The 25292-nt window shown below is 35.0% G+C and overlaps 1 protein-coding gene and 1 long non-coding RNA gene across 4 annotated transcripts in view; both read left to right on the top strand.

Annotated features, from left to right (window-relative positions):
• Positions 1-767: 767 nt before the first annotated feature.
• On the top strand, positions 768-10284 carry LOC129927191 (uncharacterized). The gene is made up of 2 exons (XR_008778786.1): positions 768-3067; positions 9797-10284. It is a non-coding gene; the product is annotated as an uncharacterized LOC129927191 (long non-coding RNA).
• Positions 10285-10946: 662 nt separating this feature from the next.
• The window catches only part of LOC106067210 (GLIPR1-like protein 1), a 53794-nt gene continuing 39448 nt past the window's right edge, over positions 10947-25292 (top strand). Inside the window, exons 1-9 of one of the 3 annotated variants that reach the window (XM_056034595.1) lie at positions 10947-11052; positions 12737-12808; positions 14099-14254; positions 14742-14884; positions 16298-16430; positions 17750-17853; positions 19383-19498; positions 21257-21345; positions 23700-23875. In XM_056034595.1, the coding sequence (XP_055890570.1) occupies positions 14164-14254; positions 14742-14884; positions 16298-16430; positions 17750-17853; positions 19383-19498; positions 21257-21345; positions 23700-23782 (759 nt within the window). In that variant the 5' untranslated portion in view covers positions 10947-11052; positions 12737-12808; positions 14099-14163 and the 3' untranslated portion in view covers positions 23783-23875. Of the gene's footprint in view, positions 11053-12736; positions 12809-14098; positions 14255-14741; positions 14885-16297; positions 16431-17749; positions 17854-19382; positions 19499-21256; positions 21346-23699; positions 23876-25292 lie in introns of those variants that run through there. The other 2 variants (XM_056034594.1, XM_056034596.1) reach the window with 2 other exon arrangements.

Consider the following 25292-nt stretch of genomic DNA (forward strand, 5'->3'; position numbering starts at 1 on the left):
TCACCAAATGGGATTTAAAAAAAAAAGAGTTCACTGTGGAGTGAGTTCCAAATCCTCTCTAATACCAAGTTACCCACTTCCCAGGAGATAATTACATGTTTGTGACGTTCTTTTATGTTTGAAGATAATTTTATTATAGCCCAAACCTCCCTGAGGGTTCGACCCATGGACCATGGAGAGCACCAAACGACAGTCTAGCGTGCATACCACTCTACCCACGACCAGATAGCCTTCCACTGTTTGAAGTTTTTGACATCTTGTCTATCAGATATCTGTGAGCTCCCCCCCCCCCCCAACTGCCAATCTGTCGATGTGTCTGTGATTTCACTAATGAGATGTTATAAGCTCGAAACAAACGGTTTACGAGAGTACGGAATCAAATCCTTGTTAAAATCTTGGGCGCATGAAAAAAGCCGCTCACATTGTGGAAAAGGAAAACTTCTCAAGGTTTTCATAAAAAAATCAACAGGTTAACCAGGAACGTGTTTGGCATTAACTTATCCACCAATAGTCCTAGCTTTAGAGAGTACTCTGTCCGAGCTGGCGATATCAAGACATTTATAGACTTCTGCGTCTCAACGATCTGTAAGGATAAATAATAAAAGCATTCATTATTTAGGCAATTATTTTAAACTGTGTTTTCTTAAAGAAACGTTGGCTGCCCTGGGACAGTGGTTCATTTCATCGTCTGCCCCTGTCTTTTAGGCAATGGGCGTGGACATTTTAACACTGCAAAATGAAATTAGTTTGTCACTTCTGTTTATTGTTAGACACCTTATTTATATAGGTTAGTTATTTTAGTTATTTAGCGACGCACCATAGTAGACGCATATTGAACGGGACTAGTGACGTTTGGGATATGTTGGGTTAGAGACCGGAAAATCAGTTAGCGTTAGAACATTCCAGGGTAACGACGTGTTTAGTGACAGAGACTTCTACTGTGGCCTTTTATCATAATAAATATATATTAACTTGTTCATCATCGTTGACTACATCTCTTCACCTGTTACAATCGATGTGCCAGTTCTTGTTTGTGTTGTTGGTCAACTACACGTAATACACCCGAACAATTACACCCAAACGATTGCAGAGTAATTGGTTGACTTCAAGACAGCCTGAACTAGCAACATCACAGTGGCGACCCCGAACCTCGAAGCCGAACCTCGACCCCGAACCTCGAAGCCGGACCCCTGTTGAAGACGAACATCGAACCGGACCTCGAAGCAGAACGTTTACTCAGGTGAGGGTCGTGCACTCGAAGTTATAAGATTTCATCGGAGTACGGCTGAACACAGCAGCATCGCAGAGTGACTTTGTTCTAGATCTACATACAGTCGTCGCCTGTTTGATCGCACGTTCAACGAGCCGTTAACTCAGGGTGACCTTCGTCAGGACAGTAATCATCGTAACGTCTGGTCTACTTAACCAGTATAGTATCAAAGCCTGATCTTCATATGCTGAATCGACCTACAACCAGAGAAACCGTTCGTTCATAACGGGTGAGAGATCGTTAGTGAACCTGTTGGACATATTTTTTCTTCGTCATAGGAGCCACATTGAGTATCAAGTTTTACCTCGTCAGTTTCGAGAAGGACAGTTTGCCCGCTGTCAGAAGTATTGTGAGTACTACAAGTTTGGTAGCTAACTAAATCGAAATCGCTCTGTCGTCTTACCCTTGGAGAGATTCTTGTGGAGCAGTTTGCTCATTGAACCGGTTGCTTGCCACGTTTATAACGGTCACTGTGTTTAACCTTTGGAAGGTTAGTGAAGTAATCTTTATCAGTACTGAACATTGATCTATCTAGTATTCGTCGGTCTAGACCATACCTAGACTTGTTAGCAGTGAAGTTGTGGAAACAGCTACATCCACTTAATTTCGTTGAAAACCGTTAGTCGTATAACGGAACGTCGTCGGAGGTGACCTTGGTTTCACCTAGTCTACATTGGACAGTTGGTCTAGTGAAGCAGAGTACAACAGCAAACTTCGTCGTACTACCAGAGTAGCAGCAGAAGCAGTGAACTATTTTAGAAAGCCGTTATTCGTCAGCCCAGATCAAGTCATCGTCAAGAAAGTCGTTATTCGTCAGCCCAGATCAAGTCATCGTCAAGAAAGTCGTTATTCGTCAGCCCAGATCAAGTCATCGTCAAGAAATTCGTTATTCGTCAGTCGTCCAGATCAAGTTGCCGTCAAGAGACTGTTATTTGTCAGTAGTCGTCTACACAAGTCAAGTCATCGCCAGAAGAACCGTTAACCTATTCGTCAGTAACTGTGTACACAAAGTCGTCGGAACTACACATACGGTCATCAACAGTCACCGAAGGAACCGAAACATTTTACTGTGGCATATCAGGACATCTGTGGCATTACGTGGGATACTAGTAGCACCGGAGAACAGAGTCAGAACTGGAAGAGAGGCAGTGGAATTTGTTGTGATCTAGCATATTCGGGAGTCCGAACAAAGGGATCTTTCTTATCAAAAGCTAAGTGCCATTTTTCTTATTAGTATATGTTTAGATTGCCCTTAGAAATAGATTTTGTCTAAATTTGGTACGTTAGCCTGAGTAAAATCAGGTGGTGCGCCTTAAAACCCGTCGGGGTAGAAGACGTAATTTAGATGAAAAGCTATATTATACGTTTAGGGTTGTAATTTGTTTTGTTTGTGTAAACGTCATATCCGTTGTTGCCTGGTTACTTCGTGACGTTATCATTGTGTGCCATATTGTCATATCCCAACCCATAGCGATAGTCTCATTTTAATTATTTCATTTGTTTATATTATTTTAAATTATTTATTTTTATTAATTTAATTAGATCTGTATTTTTTTTTCACTTAATGATAGAAAGTGCGGGTAGGATTCTTTCATTGTGAATCAGACTAAAATAATTTTAGTTTGAGCGGTTAAAATCAAATATGATTTTGCCATGAGAATAATGCCGAAACTGGCTATGTAGTCAAACACTGTCGTCTGGCTAAATTTAGATCTACAAATTGTTGTACATCTCTTTGGTACAATTTAATCATCTAGACTCTAATTTGAAATATTATTAATTGAAAAATGAATGAAGGTAGTACATTCTAGATATATGTATCTTGTTGAAGATATATTTGACATTGTATACACATATTTGTTTCGTATGGTTAAATAGAACCATAATCTAATCTAGATCTGGACTCTAGACAGTCTTTGAATTTACTCTAAACACTTCACTGTGACTTCAGTCATACCAGATTTTAAAATTGATCATAGTTATTCATACTAGAGGAGGCTCTTATAGTTTGAACACCCCATCGGATTCTCCTTTCTAAACGGGTCGCTTTTTTTTGTTTGTAATTCATTTGTTTTTATGTTTGGAGCTAAAATCGACGATTCGGGACTGAGCATGTCCAATTTTAGATAAGTTCTGGTAATTTTGTTCCGTTTTTCCAAAGCAGATGGCAGTAATTTAGATTCTCGGTAACCATGTATGTTAAGCTGTTGTTTTAACCTCCCCCGGCAATTCATACCCATATAAGGGATGAAGGCTATATCATGAGCCTGTTTGATCGTAGGCTGATGGGCATATCAAAATAAGCTTCCAAACATCTTTAGAAAGACATTCCAATCACATTTATACCGTTAGCTGTTAAATAAAATTAAAAAAGGGGGTGTCCAAACAAATAATAATGAATTCAGCTCATTCTCCTTTTTGAACACAGCAAAATCGTATTAAGAAATATTATTGGGATTAATAAATCTATGATTTTTTCAATGAATAAACATGACCTAGATAGAGATATCTAGAATATATAACTTATGAATGAAAAAAAAAAGTGCAGGCTGCTAATTTGAAGCCAGAGACCATGCCCACTGCAGGTGATCACGCCAGATAAGCTGGCGGTGAGGAGAGGAATACACTCAGCGAGTAGTGTCACAAACTATCCAACAGGCAGTGGAGGGAAGGGGGAGAGAGTCATGAAAAGAATTATAAGCATCTATGGGAGGGAGGGGATGTTAAGGTGTCACAAAACGAACATCCAAATTATGAAAACAAGAAGAGGGTCCTTGGATGGGAGTTAAAAGAAAGCCAGAGAGAAAATACAAGTAGCCTAGTAGAAAATATCATGTTTATTAAATTAAAATAATTAATTTATAGCTCTATAATCTATATAAATTTATTTCTGTCTGTTTCTACACATAGATTATATAGGTATTTAAATAAATAAACTATACACGATATATATATATATATATATATATATATATATATATATAAAAAGAGAGAAATAGAGAGAGTATATGAGGAAATAGACTATAAATACATATTGCAAAATTGAATCTACTTCTTTTACTACAATCTAAATAATTTTTAAGTAACACCGATATAATTTATTAGCAATTACATAGTGGTGTTCAACACCGGTGCTCACTGTTCAACTAAAGGAGAAAGCCCAAAAACTGCGTTCAAAATAGGAGCATGAAGTGACCTAATTTATTTTAAAATAAAATCTTGACTATGGGTGGTAATACAAAGGAACACAGCTATTTTTATAGTCCTTTAGTTGCAGAATAAGAATCTGCTTTCAGTTTTTTTGTAAGTTAAACCTTCACCAAATAAAAAAATAAAATAAAAAATTGACCTAGTTTCCGAAAGTCGGTGTTCAGTTACAAGAATCTACCATAGATCTAAAAGTCATAGTGCTCTTGATAACTATAGATCTAAATAGTATTATTATACATACTATAATATACTAGATTTAAATTTGTGTGTAATACTGGACCTAATATACAGATTTGAATATAACCATAATAACTCAGACTAGATTTACACATTTACTAAATCTATAGATAGAGACATAACACTTAAAACTGGTATAAAAGTGTGTAAAAACTTTTAAAGTATAGCCATAACCAATATAGGCTAAGTAAAAATATATATAAAATATAAAACACAATGGCTACATCATCATATGTGGACCTTAAGGAGGTTAAGGAAACAGCTATGCAGGATGGAAAGGCCATGGAGTTAAAAGGAAAAGACTTAGCCGCTTATGTACAGCAAGTTGTGAGGGAAGAAATGGAACGTCAAGATAAAATAAGAAGGGAAAAAGAAGAGATAGAAAGACAAGAAGAACATCAAAGACAAGAGATAGAGAGGCAAGAAAGGATCAGAAAGGAAGAATATGAAAAGCAAAAAGAAGACCAAGAAAGGCAGAGAGAGCATGAAGCTAAAATGGAGAAGATGAGATTGGACGCAGCACAAGCCAGAGCCCAAACTGAACAAAGAAATAACACAAATAACTCAAATAATTATACCACTCAAAGAGACAACCCTAATTCACAGACATGGCTAAAGAGAAAGATACAAAGTTTTGATGAACAGAAGGATGACATTGGTGATTTCCTGAAAAGATATGAGGCAAAAATGTCTACATTTAATATGCCTGAAGAAGAATGGTCTGAAATACTGATAGACTTTGTTCATGGTCAAGCTCTAACAATATGCCAAAATCATGACCATCATATTGATGATAGCTATCAGGTTTTAAAAAGAGAGTTATTAAATGCATATGGTCATAATGCTACAACTTTTAGAAAGAAATACTTTGACAATATACCATCATTAGGAATAGAACCCCAAACTACCATTAATATGGAAAAGGATTTTTTCAATAAGTGGGTAAAATTAGAAAAAGTGAATAACTCTTATGAAGGATTAAAAAATTTTATTCTAGTGGACAACTTTGTAAATAAATGTGATCCTCAGTTACAATCTTTTATTAGAGAAAGAAACCCAAAAACTATAGATGAAATAACAGAAATAATGAGAGTATACAAAAATGCCTATCCAAATAAACCATTTTCTGATAGGGATAAGAGCAAAGTAGATTTAATAGGATACACCAAAGAAAATGTTGATAGAAGTAGAAATAGAAACAGATCAAATAGTGGAAATAGAAAATATAGTGAAATAACCTGTTTTAAATGTCAAGGAAAAGGTCATATAGCAGCTAACTGTAGAAGAGGGAATAGTAGGTCTGGAAGTAGAAATAGATACAATGAACAAAATAACAGTAGATATAGGAGTAGAGATAGGAATGACAGGGAAAATTACAGAAATAGGAGTTACAGTAGGGAATACAAAAATAAAGGTACAGATAGGGTATATTTCATGGAAGGAAATAGGAACAATTTTGCAGTGTACCCAGGGTTTGTAGATAGAATTCCAGTGGAATTAATCAGAGATTCAGGTTGTAACACTTTGGCAGTAAAAACTAAATTTGTCAAACCTCATTGGTATAAAGGGTTTACTAAGAAAGTAGAATTAGCAGATGGCACTGTAAGGGAATTTAAAGCTATAAGGGTATACATTGAAACTCCATTTTTCACTGGTTATTGTGATGGCATTGCAATACCAGAAATGAGATATGATATGTTAGTAGGAAACATAAAAGGAGTTAAAGAATGTTCAAGAAAAGAATTAGAAGACTGGCAAAACAAATACAAAAACATAAGACAAAATCATGAAAACATAGAAACACAAAATATAACAAGTATGGTAATAACAAGATCAATGAATAAACAAGATGAGAAACAGGAAAATACAATAAATGTAATAAGTAATGATAAAGAAGAAGAAACCAGTAATGTAATACAAATAGAAAATACAGATGTTAAGGAAAGAGAGATAGAAAATGAAACACAAAATAGTCTTGAAACACAAATATCTCAAAGTGAAAAAGAAACAACACCCACATTTGCATTAGAACAAATGAATGACAATATTATTGGGAAAATTTATTCAAGAATATTAGATAAAAACAATAATAATCCAATGGAGAAATTTTGTATAGAGAATAAAATATTATTTAGACAAACAAGTAAGGATAACAAGAAAATAAAACAACTTGTCTTACCACAGAAATATTGGAAAGATGTTTTAATCATGACACATGATAATAATTTAGCAGCACATAGGGGAGTAAAGAAATGTTATAGGAATTTGTCAAAACAAGTATTTTGGCCCAAAATGAAAGCAACAATCAACAAATACATAAACTCATGTGACATATGTCAAAAGAGATCTAACAAAAGCCTAGTGAATAAAGCACCTATTCAAGAAATGGATGAACCTACAGCACCATTTCAGAAAGTATCTATTGATTTAATAGGTCCTTTAATTCAAACTGAAAATAATAACAAATACATTCTAACAGTAATAGACATGTTTAGTAGATACCCAGAGGCAATCCCATTATCAAATACAAGTGCAGAAAATATCATTAATGCCATAACTCAAAAAGTAATTACAAGACATGGTATACCTAAAATTATATTGAGTGATCAGGGATCTCAGTTTAAGTCAGAACAATTTAAGAAATGGACTAAACAATACAATATACAGCACATATACTCTTCGGTTTACCACCCGGAGAGTAACGGTTTATGTGAACGATATGGTGGATCATTAAAAAGATCACTAACAAAGATAATTCAGAATAATCAGAACAAGTGGGATCATTACATTAACTATGTACTATTTGCTCATAGAAACAACATCCATGAAGCAACACAATTTTCACCATATGAAATAATACATGGAAGAAAACCCAGAGATGAATTAGATGTTTTTAAAGAAAATCTAATAGATAATGAGAATAAATTAAATAATGACAGTGAAACAACAATCACAACAGAATTGAAAGAAATATGGACTCAAGCATATAACAACAATAAGAAATACAAACAAAGTGCTCATGAGAATCTAAATAAGAAAAGACAATTGAAAACACTAGAAGTAGGAAACAACGTATTAATATTAATAAATGACCTGAAAAATAAAATTGGTAAACAATGGAAAGGTCCATTTAAGGTGATAAAACAAATTAGTGATGTCAATTATCAAATTGAAATAAATGGGAAAGTTAAAACATATCACATAAATAATTTGAAACTATATCATGATAGAGAAGATGAGTTGATACAAAACATTCAGGAGGAAATAGAAAATAAATTTTCAGAAAGAGAAGAATGCTTGATGAAAATAACAAATGAAAATCATAATGAAAATGATATTAAGGAAATACCTGTAATAGAAACAAAAGAGAATCAAACTTGGCAAAAGATTAATCTTAATAATTTAACTAAGGAAAAGTCAAAAGATATAACTAAAATAATACAGGAATACAAAGAAATTTTTTCCAGCATACCAGGAAAAACTAATATTATTAAACATGACATTAAAGTAACAGACACAAAACCTATCAAGCTTAAGCCATATAGAATACCGCTACATTTACAAGACAAAGTAAAGAAAGAAATAGACAATTTACTAGAATCAGGTATAATTGAACCATCAACATCTCCTTATGCTTCACCAATTGTGATAGCCAAAAAGAAGAATGGAGATATAAGGTTATGTATTGATTATAGGAAACTTAACAACATCACAGAATTTGACCCATATCCAATGCCAAATATAGAGGATATTTTACATAAATTAAATGGAGCAAAATTTTTTACTAAATTAGATTTAACTAAAGGTTATTGGCAAATACCTTTAACAGAAAATGCAAAACCTTACACAGCATTTGTAACACCATATGGTATTTTTCAATGGAATTATATGAGTTTTGGATTAGTAAATGCACCTGCCACATTTAATAGAATGATGAACATGATAATTGGAAACAAAGAAAATGTTATTTGCTATTTAGATGACATATGTATTTTTAATAATAGTTGGGAGGAACATTTGGTAGATGTAAAAGAAGTATTCAAAATAATAAAAGAAAGTGGACTTACAATTCAAGCAGAAAAAGTAGAAATAGGATTGGAGGAAATAATTTTCTTAGGACATAAAGTAAATAACAACATGATTAGCCCTATTGAAGATAACATAAAGAAAGTACTTAATATTGAAATACCTACAACAAAAAGACAAATTAAAAGCATATTAGGAATAGTAAAGTATTACAGAAAGTTTATAAAGAACTTAGCAGAAATAGTGAATCCACTAAATGACTTACTTAAAAAAGGAAAACCTCAAAAAGTAGTTTGTAATGAGGAATGTGTGAAAGCTATTGACAGAATTAAAGATGTTTTTAGTCATGAACTAATATTAAGACTACCTGATAAAGACAAAATATTTTATGTCACAACTGATGCATCTGGTAATGCTATTGGTGGTTGTTTAATGCAGAACTATGATAACTTACATCCTATATTATATGTAAGTAGAAAATTGTCAGAGGCAGAGAAAAAATATAGTGTCATTGAAAGAGAAGCCTTAGCTGTAATATGGGTAATTACTAAGCTAGAGAGTTATCTAATAGGAAGGAAATTCATATTATTAACTGATCATAAACCTATTCAATATATACAGCAAAAGAGCATGAAAAACAGTCGTGTTTATAGATGGTTCTTAGCACTACAGGAGTATAAATTTGAAGTGAAAGCTATTAGTGGATCTGTGAATATTGTAGCTGATTTATTGTCTAGAATGACATTGAAGTGAAACAATTTTGTAAATAAACTATGATTATATTGAGTATGTAATATATATTAATATATTGACACCATTTATATGTTATGGAAAAGGGAGATAAGTAAATTTGATGTTAAGCATTTAAAAGTAAGTATGGATATTTTTTTTTGTGTGAATCATTTCATATATCATTGACGAAAGTTAGTTCTATGGAAAAGGGTGAGTATAAAAGAAAAATGGACAAAAGCGTATAAAAGGGTGGTAAGAAAAAATGTATTGAATGTGTAAATAAAGTTTGTAATTGTTTTTTGAAATATTGTATTTTATCAGATTACTGCCAGTGAAGAACATTTGAGATGTGTAGGACATGCCCATAAGATGCCACATTTTCCTCCATGATGAACGGTGTACCAATGAAGATGATTTTGGAATGTTATGAACTGTTATGAACATTGAATATGAGGAACTGTCAAGATGAAGATGTCAAGATGAAGATGTCAAGATTTTATGTTTGTGGTCTTCCCCTTAAATTGAAAATGCCCTTGTAAGACTTGACAGTAGTGGAAAAATATTGACATATTTTTTTTTCAAGGGGGGGAGGAATCTGTTAGACACCTTATTTATATAGGTTAGTTATTTTAGTTATTTAGCGACGCACCATAGTAGACGCATATTGAACGGGACTAGTGACGTTTGGGATATGTTGGGTTAGAGACCGGAAAATCAGTTAGCGTTAGAACATTCCAGGGTAACGACGTGTTTAGTGACAGAGACTTCTACTGTGGCCTTTTATCATAATAAATATATATTAACTTGTTCATCATCGTTGACTACATCTCTTCACCTGTTACAATCGATGTGCCAGTTCTTGTTTGTGTTGTTGGTCAACTACACGTAATACACCCGAACAATTACACCCAAACGATTGCAGAGTAATTGGTTGACTTCAAGACAGCCTGAACTAGCAACATCACATTATTTAGTAGGCAATGTGAAATTGAATTCAGCGTCCATTAACTATTTAGTTTCTCGAGAAAGCTCAAAGACAAAAAGGTAAAGATACATTTCTTATTCCATATGCTAGAACAAATTCAAACAAGAGCTCCTTCTTCCATAGTACCATTAGAGAATGGAATGGGTTGACTGAATCAACCAGGAAAACCAACGATGTGGCGGAGTTTAAGTTATTGATTAACATGCATGACTAAGATTGACACATGTATTTATCTTCTTTTTTTGAAGTAACGTCTGCAATATATAAGATTTAAAAAAATAAGATAACTCAAAAAAGCTTGCTATTTATAGATTGTCCGCCAAGTATGCATGAAAAGCTCACTAACCTATATATAGGCATATGGAAAATTATTAAGCTAGAAGTTTTTCTATCTGCTTCTTCAAACTGTGAACCAAGGGCGCAGAACTCTCTTTTTAAGTATTGAACAAGATGAATCCTAGCAACGTAATTATCTTCTCTTTTGAAGTAACATCCGTATTTTATAAGATAAGACATGATAAGATAAGACTGTTAAAAAATTAATTAAACTGCGAACTCGTTATGACAAGACTTTATCCACGTAACGAAAAAGGTATAGTCTAAACTTAGAACAAATCTAGATCTAAACACTAGGCCTACTAGTCTAAGATCTAGACCTAAATATATTCTAGATCTATATTCACATTCTATTTTTTTTTAGATCGAGATTTACACTAGATATCTAGAATATAGATCTACTAGATCTAGGCCTTATTACAAAATCTATTTCTAAATATATTTATAGATCTAATTATGTATTCTCAGTTATACTTTCTTTCCGCTTGATATGACAAGAATGTGTTCCTTCGAGGTAGATCTATAAGGAATCTTTGTTTAAATAACTTCATTCAAAATAAAATTAATAGAATAGCCATTGGGCTGCATTGTCGTGCGGTTTGCGCGCTGGACTGTCGTTCAGATTTATCGATGGTCCCGGGTTCAAACCCTGCCCGCGCCCATCCCCCGTCGTCCTGCGGGAGGTTTGGACTAGGAAGTAATTATCTTCAACTCTGAAGGAACATACGAAATATGTAAAACATTTACAAACATTGTTGTTTGAAAACAAAAAATAGCATAGGGCCCATAGTGTACGCTACAGTTTCAGTCTTGGCCAGGGCTGCAGGATACACATTTGAGAACAAAAGAAAATCCGCTGCCGAGGACAGATAGAGATGGTGAAAAGGAAATCTTAATCGAACACTGGCGGACAATGGTTATACTTGCATTGGATGTGGCAAAATATGTGGGTCACAGCTGGGGCTGCGTAGCAACGGAAAATACTGCATTCCTCATCAATCGTCGGACTCGAAGACAAGCCTTATTGTTATACTAGTTTTACTTACAACAATATGATGATATATAGTTAAACGCTGCCCAGTACATTCCAATGGCCAGCTTATACTAGCATCTACTACGTTGAATTGTACCAAGGCTGAGTGTTATAGAAGGCCTGAACGCTGTGTGTACGACGTGGCGACGAGCAATTGGTTTAGACTGCCCACAGGTTGTGACGTTGCAGGTCAGTGTTGATGCCTTCAATAACGAATGGTCTTGATTGGGCCATCCCGTAAAATTGGACTGTCACTTCTCTCAACCCCCTCCCCTTCCCCCGACACCTAAATGCATTGTAAGCTGAGGGAGGAAACTCAACGAACGTTAACAGTTAAAGATTAGGCGTGTTTATTATCATAAAACAAGATACAATGAAGACAGCGTGAAAAAAAGATTTCCAAGATCAATTTTAATTTTTGAAGATATTATTTTAAAAAAAATATATAAATGTACATCTAGATGGCCAAATAGTGTGACCAAATAGCTAGTATGTTTTCACCAAAGGTATACATCAACTGTCAAATTTATAGGAAAATCGTTTCCTTGTCCAGCCTGTATATACTACCAGGATTTATTTATTTTTTTCCATGAATGTGCAACCTGAACAGAGGAATTGTAAAAAAAAGCGAAATAACAAATCGATTTAAAAATGTAAACCTTATTACTGTTTTTTTTATTCAAGAATGATAAGTCTTGAATTATAACTACGGCGTTGCATTAAATACCAAATCTAAAAAAAAATTGCTAAAGAACTCTACTAGATATAGTTTTTTGCTTTTGTTTAAATGTTATTTCTGTTTAATATTACGGTATGTTATAACTTGTTTAGATACGCGAATTAATTTTATAAGTTGACACTAAATTAAGTTACTGTCTTATGCTATGCATTATATATTATATTTCAGACGATGGATAATCGTACTGACTGCATATCATCCACTACAATTCTGCAGGATTATCAGGCGAGAATTTCAAAAGTATATTTTTTTCCTTGGTTTAAATTAAAACCCAGATGTACTGAAAAAGATGCTTAAAATCTTGTGTCTTGCAAGGTTTTTTTTTTGCTGTCCAGCGCATTAGAAATAGAATGGCTAAAATTGGGTTCCGACTTACCTTTTGGGGGCCTAACGTAGTATCTTTGCTAAGCCACTGATATCAGAAAAACATATTTTAATGCTAATAATATCAGAGCTAGGTTGAATTGAATAACAGAATCTAAGTGTAGAATGTAAAAAAAATTACAATAGGTTGTCATTATTGTTGCGTTAGTATTTGGAATTAGAATGTTTAATTTTCAAATTATAAATAGATAGCTTGAGTTTATCTATTCGAGCCGTTTTCGAGGTCCGTGTCCAGGTTTTTCTCAGAAGGTTCCACAAAGGTATGAGTAAGGGAAGTATAACAAGACCTAAATGTGACTATTAAAATGTGACTATTAAAATGTGACTATTAAAATGTGACTATTAAAATGTGACTATTAAAATGTGACTATTAAAATGTGACTATTAAAATGTGACTATTAAAATGGGACTATTAAAATGTGACTATTAAAATGGGACTATTAAAATGTGACTATTAAAATTTAAATGGACTAGAGTTACAACCAATGACACTTTAAAAAACAAACCTAGAACTCATTAAAAACAGATAAATAGGGCAGTTGTCTGTTAAATTCCCAACCAAAATAAAAATGACGAGCCAAAAATAATTTCATTTGTAATCATTTTATATTCCGCACTTGTAATAACGTGACCTAAACGACAGCCAAAAATATTCACCGCTCTCTAATATACTATTGCGCAAGTTTTGTTTTTATTCAAACCTAAAATAGATTAAAAACATTGAAACGAGAAATAAATTTACGTCATTATCACAATACCTCTATTTAGGTCACACATTCATGGAACCTTCTGGTTGGCAAAGGGTGGGTGGACGCGATTCTCGAAAACGGTTCTAACGATTTTCCTAGAAATTTGACAGTTGATGTAGGCTATATCGTTGGGAAAAGAATGACTAGCTCGATGGCTACACTTACGGATCTCTAGTCTGTTATAAGTTTTCAAAGTAAAAAAAAGAAATACAATTTTTTTCTCAAAAAGGGGGGGAGATGTTTTATTTTTTTGTACAAATCTAACATTTATTGCTTATTGAGACGAGAAAAACCATCGCTCTCTAAGATGTCTAAAGGAGGGCTTGTCTTTTAAAAATAATTTTCATGTTTTTCTTGTTTTAAGTCTACTCGAAGAATTTGATATTTGTTTCTCTAGAACACTGTTTGGGCCACGACAATCAAAACGAGATGACAAGAAAAATCTGACCAATTTAAGAAGACATGAGAAACTGCGGAAAGTTGTCGGACCTGCCAGTTTGGTCTTTGGTACTGATCGTCTTAATTAGTCGACTGGATGTCTCAGGCTCAATAGGTAAGATTTCTTGTGCTGTTTGCCTTTCTTGTCAATGAGGCTAGTCTAGCATATTGAATAGAGAAATCAGCTTTGATTTCTAGCTTCTCTTGACACTGAGGCTGGTCTTGTAACTTGTCACGAAGATGGTCAAAAAATGTAATATAGATGTCAACTTTAAGTTCCAGCTTCTCTTGACACTGAGGCTGGTCTTGCAAATATAACATAAAGATTAAGTTCTATACATTTTCTGGCTACAATGACAATGAGGTCGTGTTTGCAAAACGCTATATTGGCCAACTTGTCTGTAGGATTTCATTTAGTGAAGCCTTGGCTTGCAGAAGTGAAGACGTCAAGTACCCATTAGAGCTGAGTGGACTAAAAAATCAGAAATTATAAAACACTTTCTCGCCGGGACTTAGATTTCGGTTTGGTTCGGAATCCAAGCGATTTACCACTCAGCACCAGACCTCAATTAAACTAATGAGTCTCGTCAATCTATTTTTAGAGTTGAGGAGAGTCTTGAATGTCACAAGTCATAGGTTAGTGAAAAGAGGAACTAACGGATTCAGTGAAGAGGAAAAAGTGGCTATGGTTAGGGCCCATAACGAGGCAAGAGCCAAAGAAGGTGCAACCGATATGCTTGCTATGGTAGGTACAGATGGTATGCTTGCTATGGTACGTACAGATGATGGTATGCTTGCTATGGTAGGTACAGATGGTATGCTTGCTATGGTAGGTACAGATGATATGTTTGCTATGGTAGGTACAGATGGTATGCTTGCTATGGTAGGTTCAGATGATATGCTTGCTATGGTAGGTACAGATGATGGTATGCTTGCTATGGTAGCTACAGATGGTATGCTTGCTATGGTAGGTACAGATGGTATGCTTGCTATGGTAGGTACAGATGATATGCTTGCTATGGTAGGTACAGATGATGGTATGTTTGCTATGGTAGCTACAGATGGTATGCTTGCTATGGTAGGTACAGATGATGGTATGTTTGCTATGGTAGCTACAGATGGTATGCTTGCTATGGTAGGTACAGATGGTATGCTTGCTATGGTAGGTTCAGATGATATGCTTGCTATGGTAGGTACAGATGATAGTATGCTTGCTATGGTAGCTACAGATGGTATGCTTGCTATGGTAGGTACAGATAAAATGCTTGCTATGGTAGGTACAGATGATGATATGCTTGCTATGGTAGCTACAGATGGTATGCTTGCTATGGCAGGTTCAGATGATGGTATGCTTGATATGGTAGCTACAGATGATGGTATGCTTGATATGGTAGCTACAGATGGTATGCTTGCTATGGTAGGTACAGATGATGGTATGCTTGCTATGGTAGCTACAGATAGTATGCTTGATATGGTAGGTACAGATGATGGTATGCTTGCTATGGTAGCTACAGTTGATAATCTTGCTAGGGTAGGTACAGATGATATGCTTGCTATGGTAGGTACAGATGATATGCTTGCTATGGTAGGCACAGATGGTATGCTTGCTATGGTAGGTACAGATGGTATGCTAGCTATGGTAGCTACAGATGGTATGCTTGCAACAGAAGGTGCTACGTTTTGATGGTATGAATGAATCTGAACGATGCTTCATTTTGTTATTGTTAGTATTTTGTATTTGGAAGCGATTAGATCAGAGGTTCTCAGCATGTGAAACACAACTCCCTTAGGGGTGACATGACGTTTTGTCAGTGTCTTTTTTAAGCTTCTACAAGAGGACTGAGGAAAGGGGAAGTAACTTGATAAGAATAAGAAAGGGGGCGTTGAAAGACAAGAGTTTAAGGAATTGACGCTTGAAGTTTGACTCAAACACTCACTTGGACTGGCTAGAGTGGACGCGAGCGTACATTTTGTGTTCTAGGGGAGGGAGAGTCTCGAGTAAAAGTTTGAGAACCACTAAAGTAGCATATTGCATTGTAAGAATTGATTACTGCTAGATCTCTAGGTCTCGTCATATCTACTAGGCCCGTCACTAATCTGCCAATGATTACAGTTCTGTTATTCTGTGTCACCTCCTAATCCACTTCCTCTACTCCAGCACTGGGATGATGCCATAGGATCCTCTGCCCAGGCACATGCAGATAGATGTGACTTTACTCACAGCACCCGAAGTCAACGTTCGAATATTGGAGGCCATAAGGTGGTTGGGGAAAATCTTTACTATTCAACAGGTCAGTTGTATTTCAAATCATACACGAAACAAAGTTCGTTGTATTCACTAGCTGATCCAGAATTTCCAAAAACTAACGCCCAGTAAACTATATACATATATATATATATAAACAGAGAATAACAAAATCATATTATAACTAGAGCAGTGTTTCTCAAACGGCAAAAACAAAGTCACCTCAGATGGCTCTTCCATTGTCAGCTAGTGGTCTGGGGGAGCGCTGCAAGGTCCCTCTGCAAGGTTCGGGGTGGAGCCCCGACACCAAGGGTTATCTTGCGTTCTTCACTACCAGAAACGCATTCTCCTTACACCCACAGCTCATTATTCATCTTATTTAAAAAGACAGGTCAAATATTTCATAAAATAAAGTGCGTACAGGCAATGGCCGATATTGAAGTGTGATTGACAATCGAGATACAAGTAATGTAAGTCTATCTTTATTATGCGTATTTATCGTAATATTATCTTTATGTTAAGCGAGGCCTCTTGACGTTGGCCTTTTTGGTCAGAATAAGACAGCAACAGAACGATGGTTAAACGCTCTTTAGCTATTCGACTGTTTTGACGCGCGCAAAATGTCTAATTATTAAGAAAGCTTTGAATGATATTTTACTTTTAAATATTATTTTTGTAAATTTATAGGCTCTAAGTACTTTTCAAAAACAAGAGAGCATTGATATAATTACTAACCACATCTGTGTTATTTTTGTGAAGGGAATAACGAAGACAATATAAAACAAGCAAAATAAAAAAAAATATTTTTTAAAAAAAAGCTATAATCCTATCACTTGTCTGGACCAGTTGGAATTGGGAGGGGGGGGGGATAAATAAGGGACTATCTTGGTGATCGCTTTTTAAATGTACTTAAACAAAAAAGTGAGAGACCTGAATTCGAACTTGAGAGCTAAGACCTCAAGCCAACACGCTAACCACTGTGCCTGGGAGATGCTTATGAAAATAGGTTTTATAATTATTTACAAACTTTTCTTTCTACAAACAATAAAAGGGACTAATTCAAGGTATACCACCTTCTCAGTCAAGTAAAATTTCTTTCCTTTTTCAAGATACCAAAACAAAATAATTAATTTACAAAACATAATTAACTAATTGGTTGATTTTTTAAAATGGACTTTTGTATTGTCAGGTAAAAGAAATAATTGTGCTGTATTTCAGCTTGATCCGAGATTAGGTGTGGGAGAAATAACGTGTACAAACGTTTACCAAAGTGAGCTGATATGGGCTTTGTAAATGATCCGGTCACTATATTTTGTTGAACAAGATGTTGGCCAATGTTGAGATGTCCTCGTCCTATATTGACAGCGAAGACAGTTCCTAAACACGCACTGAATGCATGGTACAACGAGAAAAAAGACTACGATTTCGCAACTACGCATTGCAGGCTTGTTTGCGGGCATTATACACAGGTAAACTTTTTGTGTGGACAATAGGCACAGGTAGACTTTTTTTTGGGGGGGGGGGAATTACACACAAGTAGACTTTTGTTGAGGACATTACACGCAAGTTACCCTTTGTTTTTTGGACATTACAAACAGGTACACTTTTTGTGGCTACTACAAAGTAGACTAAGATTAAGACTGCTTTATTGATCCATATGGAAATTTGTTGTGATTACAAGGACTCTTTTCTCATATACAGACAACACAACAGAAACATACACATAAATAGAACAGACACAACATAAAAAGTTCATTCAGCGACTACACACAGGTATCTTGGTCCTTTTCATGTTTCCTGATCTAAGGGTGGCGTTGATAGAGTCTGACCGAGCGAGGCACGAACGAGTATTTGTACTGCTCTGTTCTCGTCTTGATTGACAGAAGTCGCCATTTCAAGACGACTTGACCTAGTTATAATGGAGCGGGTGGCTGTTGCCTTCCAAGATTGTTTTGTTTTTGAAGACATTACATACAAGAAACATTTTTTTTTTCTTGGCGGACATAACACAAATAGACTGTATCGAAATTTAACTTTTTAGACATTTATTTTTATTTCAAGTAAAGCTCCTTCGTTTCTGTGTCCCACTGTTAAAGAGGGTGTCATGTGTATGTGTGTACGCTAGAGGTCTATATAACATAGATACATTACGTGTGTGTGTGTGCGCTAGAGGTCTATATAACATAGATACATTACGTGTGTGTGTGTGTTTTTGTGTGTGCGCTAGAGGTCTATATAATATAGATACATTATGTATGTGTATGTGTGTGTGCTAGAGGTCTATATAACATTGATACATTACGTGTGTGTGTGTGCGCTAGAGGTCTATATAACATAGATACATTACGTGTGTGTGTGTGTGCTAGAGGTCTATATAACATAGATACATTACGTGTGTATGTGTGTGTGCTATAGAGGTCTATATAACATTGATATATTACGTGTGTATGTGTGTGTGATAGAGGTCTATATAACATTGATACATTACGTGTGTATGTGTGTGTGCTAGAGGTCTATATAACATAGATACATTAAGTGTGTGTGTATGTGTGTGTGCTAGAGGTCTATATAACATAGATACATTGAGTGTGTGTGTGTATGTGTGTGTGCTGGAGGTATATATAACATAGATACATTACGTGTGTATGTGTATGTGCTAGAGGTCTATATAACATAGATACATTAAGTGTGTGTGTATGTGTGTGTGCTGGAGGTCTATATAAAATAGATACATTACGTGTGTATGTGTGTGCGCTAGAGGTCTATATAACATAGATACATTGAGTGTGTGTGTATGTGTGTGTGCTAGAGGTCTATATAACATTGATACATTACGTGTGTATGTGTGTGTGCTAGAGGTCTATATAACATTGATACATTACGTGTGTGTGTATGTGTGTATGCTAGAGGTCTATATAACATACATACATTACGTGTGTGTGTGTGTGTATGTGTGTGTATGATACATTATGCTAGCATTATTTTATACCCCTCACAGATTGTGTGGGCCAAATCCTACGCTCTGGGATGTGGCAAGAAGTTGTGCTCAACGCTAACTGGGGCTGGGGCCCCCCGCCGCAATGCCAATTACATCGTATGTCAGTATGGACCGGCGTAAGTATACTCACACACATACACACGCAGTCATTACTCATCAATAGTATTTTTACAACAAACTTAAGAACAATAAGGTTACAAAATCGGCCCCCGAAGTGGTCCACCCAGGCAGGTAAAAAAAAAGCAGGTGTCAGTATTTTCAGAAAGAATATCGGAATGAAATTCTATCAAAGGCAAATGACAGAGAAGAATGGAGAAAGAAGGTTGATACATCTGGTGTCGTGCCCCAACGGTCCAGCAGACCAAGGGATAGGTGAAGGTGAAGTTAGATGTGAACCTGGCCTAACTATCATATAATCATTATCTAATTGTTTTGTAAATTGTCAATATCTTTTACAATGCCTCAAAGAAAAGAAAAAAAACATCAACACATTTCCGTAAAAAAAAAATCCTTTAGTTAAGTGTCTTGAACAAGCTCAGTATGCTGCAGTTAACGCGATAATATGAAAAACTTACTTCTTTTAAATAAGTTCTTTTAAATTATGTTCCGCTTATAGGCATATTAAGTAGATTTTTTCTCTTTCCCCAAAAAAAGTTAATATTTTTTTATTTGTAATTGTATTAATTAGTATGACAGAACTTAGTTTCGTAGGAAGTGGTCGTAGACCCCAGGGTCTACATAGACCACTTTGGGAATCACTGGTCTAGATCTATAGGCCTATCATTAGAATTTTATCTACTCACACAAAGTAGATTTATACATGCGCTTAATCAGGATTTATTTTTTTACAAATCTATCTTTCATGTTATTAGATGCATTAAGGAGAAATTTTCTTGAAAAAAACTTTTTTATGTTACTTTAGAACTTTCAATAAAATATTTCTGTAGAATGTTTGAATATCGTCTTGATATGTCTTCTATCTTCAGTTTCCAACGTTACTCTTTTAATAGACTCTAACTCAAACTTGTCATCATTTTCTGTCTAACCCAAACTTGTCATCATTTTCTGTCTAACTCAAACTTGTCATCATTTTCTGTCTAACTCAAACTTGTCATCATTTTCTGTCTAACTCAAACTTGTCATCATTTTCTGTCTAACTCAAACTTGTCATCATTTTCTAATGTAAACTTGTCATCATTTTCTGTCTAATTTAAACTTGTCATTATTTTCTGTCTAATCTAAACTTGTCATTATTTTCTGTCTAATCCAAACTTGACATCATTTTCTGTCTAATCCAAACTTGACATCATTTTCTGTCTAATCCAAACTTTCTGTCTAATCTAAACTTGACATCATTTTCTGTCTAATCCAAACTTTCTGTCTAATCTAAACTTGACATCATTTTCTGTCTAATCCAAACTTTCTGTCTAATCTAAACTTGTCATCATTTTCTGTCTAATCTTTACTGTGTGGACACCTTTGGTCCTTTAGATAATTTATATCTTTATTTCTCCCACACCCATTCTCGGATCAAGTTGAAACGTTTAAAAATTATTTATTATACCTAAAAAACATTTAAATTAAATATTCGTAATTATTTTTTTTGACATTGAATAAGGGAAATAAGTTCTACATTATTGGCAAATTTAGTTTTTAAGGACTGAGTTCTTCACCTTATATAAGCTTTTGTTTCTTAAAAAAGGATTTTGTGTATTTCGCTTGTTTTACAAATTATTTCCCTTAGTTTATTGCTGTACTTGTTCTATAAATAACTATTATATATATATATATATATATATATATATATATATATATATATATATTAGTATAACTAGAACTATTAATAAATAAATGGCTATTTTATTTACGCACAGTGGCAATATTATTGGTGATCCCATGTACATCGATGGAATGGCTTGCTCGGAGTGCCCACCTGATAGATATTGTAGAGAATCACTTTGCGGTGAGTCAAGTTCTCAGTCTGGTTAGTGTAAAACCTTATACCAGATTTTCAACATCTCCTAGAATCAGTGACAAGTCATTGTCGATATATATATATTAGAAAAAACATCGACTTTTTATTTAATTTTTATTAAATGAAAGCTGACAACTCCCTTTTTTTATGACGCGTTGGATTGGCGCCCCAAAATGAAAATTTTGACAATTTTTCAGGAGATTTTTATGAGTTTTTAAGAGATTTTGATAATCTCAATTGTCTATGACTTTTTCGTACATTTTTGCAATTTATTGGAGGTTCTGGAAAATCAGGAGACCGCGGAAACCCTGTTATTATCTATAACAGTGATGCCCAAAATACGGCCCGCGGGCCACATCCGGCCCGCGAAGTTGTTCCATCCGGCCCGCGAAACGTTGGCACAAAGTGTAGAAAATACCCTCTCCACAAATAATAATAATAATATGTTTCAAAAAAACGTTTCTCTACGTTAGAATAAATAGACTAGTATCGATAATAAGCCAACATATTTGTTTTGTAAAGAAAAGGTGTCTCTTTTTAAAGAACATATTAAGCATTAAACAGCTTTATGAAACCAAACACATAAATAAGACTGCATACTTGGTTTGAGACATCATTGTTAGATTACACTTAGAGTGTAGGATATCAAAAAAAAGAGACAAAAAATGAGTGCTGTAAGGCTAACTAGCTAAAGAGTTGTTCACATTGTAAGTAGAGACATGAAGCCAGTTTCCCACGGCAAGTGCGTAAAATAATACTCACATAGAGTGATGGAAGACATGAGAACTGAAAAGAAGAATGATGTTGAAGCTGTCAACCTTTCTCATGACAATTACAAGGCAGTGACAGATATGGGTAAATAGCGCCATTGAAAACTAACAGACAGCAGATTTCGAAATGTGTTTTATTGCCACTGAAGAGTCCACCGACATATTTGATACCGCTACAAATCTTTGTATATATTCGCGGTACAAACAGCCGTTTTGAAATCAGATAAGTTAGTAGCCATGAGAAGCATACAAGGGACCACCACTGGCAAAGTCCTGATCAAAGAGATTACAACCATTACAGAGGATCTTTCCTTTTTTGGAAGACATTAGTTTGAATGACTACTGATGGTGCCACAAGTATGAACGGATTGACTTGCAAATTCTTTATCAAAGTTCAAGTGATGCAGATAATTGATGTCCACTCTAGGCCACCTGAAGAAACTTTTCTAAATCTAAATCTCCAAGAACAAGGGTTAACGATGATCACAACAATTACAAGCATTATTAGTGAGGACAAAACTTTTCACTGATGAATTGGGCGAATCCTATGTTACGTAATTGTGTCACAGAGGAACACCTACATCTCTAGTTTCAGTACTCAGACCTGGCGTCTCATCTATGCAGCCGGATATTTAAAGGTTGGATTAGGTTAAAGATTCTCGAGCTTATAATGAAAATGGTTTATTGTTCATTTCCATTTTTTTAAAATTACCTTTTTATTGATGTGGCCCGCGACACGAGTGTCGGAAATAAAAATGGCCCTCCGGCCGAATAAGGTTGGGCATCACTGATCTATAAGTTATAAGTAAAGTTCACATTTCAGGGCAGATAATATAAAGCTCATCTGTTTCTGTGGCCTAACGAGGGTGTCATGTGGCCAGCCACACGACCATCCGCCTTTTCTTTTCCACAACTAATGTCAGGTACCCATTAGAGCTGGTTGGATTCTGAGGCATCCAAAGGATGCCCGAAATAAAAAATCCCAGTCTTCACCAGGATTCGAACCCGGGACCCCCATTCGGAAAGCCAAGCGCTCAGCCACCGCGCCCCGTATGTATAAGTCATAAATGGTTTAATTAAAAAAGTTACTCCTAGATAAGCCTATGAAAGTGCGACCGCAAAAGTTGCAGTGGCCTAAGGCCGGCAATGTATGGGTGAAATATATTAGAGCGCATGTAAGCCACAAAGGCTGTATGTAAAAACTGGATCTATTTTTATTTTTTTATTTTTTCTTTGTCTTTCCGACTTCAACTGATTGGCCAAAGAATTGTGTGCATAGTCTAAATGAACAGGTTGCTGTCTTTCGAGTGAAGTCTGAACGTGACCTAATAGGGGACTTTAATACAGGGCGAAAGCAAGGCCTTTGATTCTAATATTCTAGATATTAAAGTCAGAAAAGTGAGAGAAAAGGGGGGGGGGAGAAGACGTAGATTTGCCGTTTCATTGAAAGATTAAAAAAGTGTTTCCTTCAAAATAATCATAAATCTAATAAATTAAATACATTTCCACCCTAAGATCATCTGGTGTAGAATAATTGATTGCTTGTTAAAAAACAAACTATGTTTCTTTCAGCTCTGGAAGCATTTTCAAGAGCATCGTATCAGAGTCAGCTATTCGTCGTCTGCCTACTTTCTGTATTTGTTTCGCTATTTTAGTTCGCATTTTTTTAAAAGTTTGGCCAAGGCTTTTTAATTGTATTCCAATTTTAAGCCTGGCGTCGAGTACACAATAAATTGATGTTACTGACATGGAAGTTTTGTTCGTTCAATAGTTAGTTGGTTTGATCAATTGCTGATATCAAATTTTAAAGAAAAATTGATAGAAAATATCACAATACATTTTGTCTCTTTATGTTCGCATATACAGCTTAAATAGCCTTTATTACTATTTTCAATATTATTTCACAAATAGGATTTAAAAATAAAAAAAAAGAGTTCACTGTGGAGTGAGTTCCAAATCCTCTCTAATACCAAGTTACCCACTTCCCAGCAGATAATTACATGTTTCTGACGTTTTTTCATAATTAAAGATAATTTAATTTAGCCCAAACCTCCCTGAGGGTTCGAACCCTGGACAATGGAAAGCACCAAACGACAGTCCAGAGTGCATACCACTCTACCCACGACCAGATAGCCTTCCACTGTTTGAATTTTCACATATTTTCTATCAGATATCTGTGAGGTCCCCCCCATCCCCCACTGCCAATCTGTTGATAAGACAGTGATCTCAATAATGAGATGTTATAAGCTCAAAACAAACGGTTTACGAGAGTACGAAATCTAATCCTTGTTAAAATCTTGGGCGCGTGAAGAAAGAGCCGCTCACAATGTGATCACTGGAAAAGAAAAACTTCTCAAGGTTTTCATACAAAATCAACAGGTTAACCAGGAAATTGTTTGGCATTAACGTATCCACCAATGGTCTTAGCTGTAGAGTACTCTGTCCGAGCTGGCGATTTCAAGACACTTATGGACTTCTCCGTCTCAACGATCTGTCAGCAAACATATCACTATCGTACACTTTCTGTGTAACATTTAGTGGAAGAGAAAGTAAAACATAAACTGAATTGTGATAGATAACTTCAGCAAAGTTCCATTTGAAATATAGTTTGGCAACTCCTCAAACTAACTCAAATCTAGAATTATAGATGCACATTCTCATTTCGGATTTCATTTTGAATAGAAATGGTTGTCAAAATGTTATTAATTGATTAACAATTTTTTTCCCAATACCTTAAAACAATGTGCACAAAAATCCTCTGTAGGATATCTCAATCAATATTGCTTTAGTCAAATGCCAGTACCCCAGCACTTAGTTCAACATTGTCTTTTGCTTACCTCCCTTCACAATGCATTTCTGAAGAAGTGTATTTTGTAGATTTTCTGAGGGCACACCCTGCTCTTCAGAAACACTTTAAAGAATCAAAGCATTCATTATTTAGGCAATTATTTTAAAATGTATTTTTAAAAGATACGTTGACTGCCCTGGGACAGTGGTTCATTTCATGCCCCTGTTTTTTAGGTTTCTAGCAATGGTTGTGGACATTTTAACACTGCAAAATCAAATTAGTTTGTCTCTTCTGCTTATTTAGTTGGTAATTCCGAAAATCAATTCAGCGTCCATTAACTATTTAGTTTATCGTTAAAGCTTAAAGACACAAAGATG

The sequence above is a fragment of the Biomphalaria glabrata genome, chromosome 7 (genome assembly GCF_947242115.1).
Source record: "Biomphalaria glabrata chromosome 7, xgBioGlab47.1, whole genome shotgun sequence".
Classification (NCBI taxonomy): domain Eukaryota; kingdom Metazoa; phylum Mollusca; class Gastropoda; family Planorbidae; genus Biomphalaria; species Biomphalaria glabrata.